The following is a 6,034-nucleotide window of genomic DNA, read 5'->3' as shown; positions in this document are numbered from 1 at the left end:
AGTAATGACCTCTGTTGTTTACAAAATAGCTTGGAATAAGAGAAAATTTGATGGTACTAAAAGGTAGAAAGTGACTTTCTCTTCTCTTGATTAGTAACAATCACGTGAGAAACCATTAAAAAGAAAACAAATGGCCTCAACAAATTCCAGAAGAAAGAGAAGCATTATGTGCTTATTCTAAGCCGAGGAGCTGAACTTGAAGAAAGTCCATCCGCTTGGCGAAATTATTGTCAAGAGAACACAGCTAGAGAAGCAGCTTGCAACCAGAGTTTAAAAAATTCATACAACCCCAATGCCAGTTTTTCATCCAGGTGTTTTTGGATCACACTAAGTTATTGTGTTTAATAGAAAAGACGTCAGATCATTTATTAATAAGACGTTTGTTAAAATAAGTAAGATAAAGAGATATCAAGATAATGTTGGAATGCTTCTTGGATCAAAATATGGAATGATCAATATAATATTAAAAAATATTTCAAGATTTTTATCAGAATATTTGTTAAATATTTTAAAATTTACTAATAATTATACTTTTTCTTTTTATGTGTTTGTTAATGCATATGATAAAGTATTAAGATAAGAATTTTTTTAAATAAAATATCCCTATTATCAAATTCATTCAAAATTGTTTGTTAACATCAATAATAAATTTATGATTAAAATAATATTTTATGATGAATATAAATTGTCAAAAAAATAAAAATAATATTTTATTTTCTAAATTCATATTTAAAAATAGATTTAAAAAGAGTGGAGGGGTGAAAATAGTTATTGTTGGAATTACAATAATTTCACCTAGATAATTAAAAATAGCCAAAATATATTTTTATAATAAATAATAAAATATAAAATTAAATAAAATAATTTAAAAATTAGTGAAAGAAATTATATTAGTTAATAAAATATATAGAGAGAGGAATTTAAATTTTAAAAATTAATTAAAAAAATAATGTCATTTAAATTTTAAAAATTATCAAAATATATAATAATTTAAAAATATATTAAATAATATTAATTATAAGACTTAAATAAATAAATTCTTTTAATAAATTTACATATTTAAAACACATTAAATGATGATATATAAGTAATTGAAACTTATTTTAAAAGAGTTGGATAAATTTATCCGAAATGAGAGGTCAGATAAATCCATTTTGAAAAAGAGAGAAGAGATCATGTAATGACTTTTTCGAAAATAATCATATAAATTTAACAAATACGTACAAAAAAACAAAGAGGTTGAGTTCACACCAGACAAGTAATTACTGCATAATAGACGTGACAGTAAAGGCATACAATGCAACTCCATACTTAAAACAAACAGGTTCAAACACAGAAGCACAGACACAATTCAGACACAGTTCATGAGAGGTACATCTGAGCTACCTCATTTATTAAGAGTACAAAATGACACCGAAAACAAGAGACTGAGTTCACACTTGCCATGGAGCTCAGTTCTCCAACCAGCGATGGACAAAGATCCCGCTGTTCCTTAGACCCTTGAAGAGGCTCATGCAATCACCACAGGCAGAACTTTTGCAGTCTACGTTGTCTGAACAGCGAAGGAAGATTTCGTCAACATGGCATATTGCTCCACTTTCAAATAATTCAAACAGAATTTTAAGCTCCATCGTTCTTGCGTTCATCATAATAACAACAAAGTCTCCAACAGAAACTGTTCTTTCGAACCAACCAATAAAATCAAATTCTTCTTCATCGAATGGTGCACTCAAATACTCATCAGAACTGAGACTGCTCATATAATTTTCTCCAGCAAGGCCTGGATAATAAACAAAAGAGACACCAGGGTTTTTCACGTAAAATGAGAGGGCAGAAGCATCGCCATCAATGAGATAGACATTGAAAGTTCGAGGGTCAATGGGATAATAGGGCTTGAACAGTTCTGAAATGGTGGAGTTCATGACTTCCCCTGCACCTATGTTAATGTAGATCAACCTGTTCCTTGAGGAAATGTTCACGAGTTTGGGTAGATATGAAATTTTCGTTCCAAGTGGTCCTGAATTATACTCTTCCAGAGGTTCCAAGTGCTTTATAAAAGGCTTATTGTTTGTGACTGACTGGCACTCACTAGGAAGCCGGTAATGCTCTAACAAAGCAACTTGATCAAGTTTTTTCTCGAAAGTAACCAGCGTGAAAGAGCCAATACCGCATACATGCACAATATTAGAACTTCTCAGGAATGATGAAACCGGGGTGGCAGCCCTAACCAAGCCACCAGAATAGAAATTGCTGGTACCTACAATCATTGCGCCAGTGCCCCCAGGCCTCAAAACACGCTCAATCTCATGCACGAGAAGAGCGGGCACGGAAACTCTATCAAGAGCTTTAGAGAAGACAAAATCGAAATAATTATCCTTGAATCCGAGCTCGTACACAAAACGTTTCCGTGACAGAGAGAAAAAGGGGTGGGTATCAATACCAAGGGCGTTGGAGAATCCGAATTCCCGCAATGCCGTGACTGCCTTGGAAGATCCCTCCCCGACACAAAGAGCTCTTGCACTAGTCTCTAACAGATTATTCTCCACAAGCTCTTTGAACACATTAATGGTCAAATTCCCAGTTTCCTTGCAAGGTGTCAAGATTGACGACCTATCAAGCGGAATTCCAAAGGCAGCTAGGGGTTTTACAACCCAGGAGAGATTGACGCATGCATTGGACCCAAAATTCAGAGGGCATTCATCGAAATCCATAGAGAGAGGCTCCAATGTCCGAACATCATGGGCAATTTCCAAGAAGGGAAATATAGCCATGGCCAAGCCAAACAAGAACAATTTCAGAATCAAGCGCCTCATTATTGACCCACGAAGGATCTGCCATTTAAGCACCTTGAAATCCATTTCCGCGGAATTTTTCTATTGACGTTCTAGCCTTTCAATTAACAGATCCAATAGGATTGAAACGTGCACAGTTCCGATTTTTTTTTAACTCAAATCGGATGAAATAGTGAAATCGAATAGCACAACAACTAGAGAGAAGGAGGCGATTAGCGAGTACAAAACCTGGAGGAAGTGTGATTCCCACCCACGAGGAGACCCATTGATTTTTGAAACCCTAGCCAGACCCTCATCGTAATCCGTCTCGGCGACGGCTCGTACCACTTCTGTTCCATCATCTCCACTACCCACTGTACATTTCCGAAAACGAATTCTACATCGGAATCAGATCTACAGATCTACAAGGATATACAAATAAATGTGAATAAGAAGGATTTGGATTCTTATTAGGGTTTGGGTAAGATCTGAGAGAGAAGCAAAGGTGAGTGAATGAGTGAGCGAGTGATGATATGCGTTGAGATCCGACTGCGAAGGTTCTTATCATCGTCGGTCCATCAAGGACAGAGTGGAAGGGGCCTATCATGTCGGTGCATTATGGCGGTAGGTGGGCTCGTGGAAACCCGTTTCCGTTTCCAGGTTAGGGCTTCCGGACTAGACAAAAATGGAGGCCCAATTAATTTTGGACACTCATATTTGGTCTTATTAAATTGGCCCATTAAGTAATATATATATATATATATATTTGTTTCTGATGAACCCATTAGGTAAGGTGATCCGGTGAACTTACATTTTTGCTCTTAATCATTTTTAACTATCAATTAAATTTTAGAAATAAGAAAAAAATAAAAGTGTAAATTCCCCTTATCAGCAGCCAATATAATAAGACAAAATTATTGTCCATCAATTTTTTAGGCTGCTGGGCTTAACACAAATTAGGCAAAATCCACATGAGGACCTAATCCCTGAACTTAGCTATTCATAATGTTGGTAGCTAGCTTCATTGGGCTTTGGGTTTTCAAAGGTGGGTATAATAGTTTTGTGTAATGTTAATTATTATCTTTAAAATTTAATAAATTAATAATAAATATATTTAATTTTTAGATAAAATATATTTATTATCTTTTATTTTTTAATATCTAAATATTTTTATTAGTTGATAATTAATGTTTTGTGTTTTTAACCATTTAATCAAACAAAAGAATTGTCTAATTATTAAAAACAATCAAAATAAGATATTTAACTATTTAACTCTTATTTTTATCATCATGTAATAAAATTATTTAGATATTAAAAATAAAATAGAATAAATACATCTCATCTAAAAATAATATGCATTTGTCACCGCTTAGCCATTACCCTAAGAACAATGGTTAATATTATCCATACAATTAATACAAAAAAATAATATATTTTTTCCGATAAGTAAATAAATGATGGTTATTATTATTGAAATATCACATTGTATATTGATTTGAAATTTTCTGGTATTAAACTTATAATATTATGAATATAATTAATTAATTGATATAACGACATATTATCAATGAAGACATAATATTAGTAATATCATTTTATATCAATATTATTAATTTGATAATATTTATATATTTAGTAATATTTTAATATCATAATAATAGTATTATAGAACACTTGAATACTTGCCGTGTATAATCGTTTTGGATTCTTTTATGATTATACTCCAAACCCTTTTGACATAAACTTCTTTAACTTAAAAAATTTGAAAATAATTAGCGTTAAACTCGTGCCATGCATGCATGAAAAATATAATTACAATAGATAATTTCAATAATTATTTATGAATATTAATTAATTATAATAAATTAAATATTAAATCATCATATAAATAATATTTTATTAGATATTGTTACTTAAAATTTTAAAAACAACATAATTAATCTAAGTATATATAATTATTTTTTATAATTATTAAAAATTTATATATTTTTATAATGCTCTCCCTTTTCTCCAAAACATTGAATAAATAATACTCTTCAAATTTAATTTCTACAATTATAATAAAACTTTGAAAATGTATATATTCTGATTTGGGAAAAGAGCATTTCAAACTTTAGTGATTAATGAGTAATTAATTAATGAATACTTAAACTGACTACTTATGTAAGCACCCCCGCCCGGATATCCCCAACCACCAGGACTACCCGAACGGGAGCGCCTACGGGAGGAGAAAAGTAATAAACACAGAGACCAAGACCACCCCGGCATGCATACGCGAAAAAAAGAACAGCGGAAGCAAAGCTCAAGACATGCATGCACTATGGGTACCCCGCTAACACAACGGTCACAAGATAAATAAATAAACACAAACTCCTGTGCCGACATACACAAGACTCGAGAAAACACCTGGCACAGTACGAAATAATAGAGTAAATTCTACTTAGACATCAGAATGGATAGGGATTGACGAGACTGCCTATACACCACACCGACTCTGCCGTTAAAGCTGACTCCCTTGCCATGGCTCACGCCGCCACTACCTGGAATGATGGAAAGCAAGGTGAGTCGAGAGACCCAGCAAGCATAAGAAAGAAAAGGCTGAAGGCTACACAAAACCAGAAATCTCACCCCAGAATAAACCCCCAGGTACACACAAGCCATGAGACGCAACAACACCAAAGCTCAATAGCATAACAAAATAAAAGCACATACCGGTCCTTGGAGCCCACATAAGACACTTGGCACCCAAGTCCCATACCAACCTGCCGCTGCCCTGAAAGGCAACAAATGTCTCCACAAACCTGCGCGCGCTGTCCCAGGCCGGTACTCCTGTCACCTGTATCCGTCGGTACTCCCGACAACCGAGCCATAGGCTCCCTCTGAACGGTACTCCCGTCTGAGAACTAAATACTACCAGTAGCCATGCAATGCACATAAAAATGCAATGGCATAGTGAGCATCAACGTGATACAAGGCGCCCATACATCCAGGCATCAGGCCATGCTCCGCCCACATAGTAAACCACACGCCATGCATATGCCGCGCTGGATGCAACCTAACCAAGCTAGAATGTCCGTGTCCAAGCATACTCAATAAATGAATATCCCAACATGCATCCCGTACCCATGTGCATATCAAATCATGAACAATAATACAAGGTATCTAATCATGCAGTAAATCACATACCGGCAAAGCTAGTCAGCAGTGCTCGGCACCGGTCAACAGTCAGTGACAAGGAGTGTCCACCCGACGGTCCACATCAG

At 34.6% G+C, this 6,034-nt stretch overlaps 1 protein-coding gene across 1 annotated transcript; it reads right to left on the bottom strand.

The window, feature by feature from the left end:
- Positions 1 to 1,451: 1,451 nt before the first annotated feature.
- On the bottom strand, positions 1,452 to 2,858 carry LOC127796908 (uncharacterized). Its single transcript, XM_052329313.1, has one exon. The coding sequence runs from the start codon at positions 2,856 to 2,858 to the stop codon at positions 1,452 to 1,454; it is 1,407 nt and encodes a 468-aa protein (XP_052185273.1).
- Positions 2,859 to 6,034: the final 3,176 nt, after the last annotated feature.

This window comes from Diospyros lotus, chromosome 3 (genome assembly GCF_014633365.1).
Source record: "Diospyros lotus cultivar Yz01 chromosome 3, ASM1463336v1, whole genome shotgun sequence".
Taxonomy (NCBI): domain Eukaryota; kingdom Viridiplantae; phylum Streptophyta; class Magnoliopsida; order Ericales; family Ebenaceae; genus Diospyros; species Diospyros lotus.
This window is presented reverse-complemented; position numbering and strand designations above follow the sequence as displayed.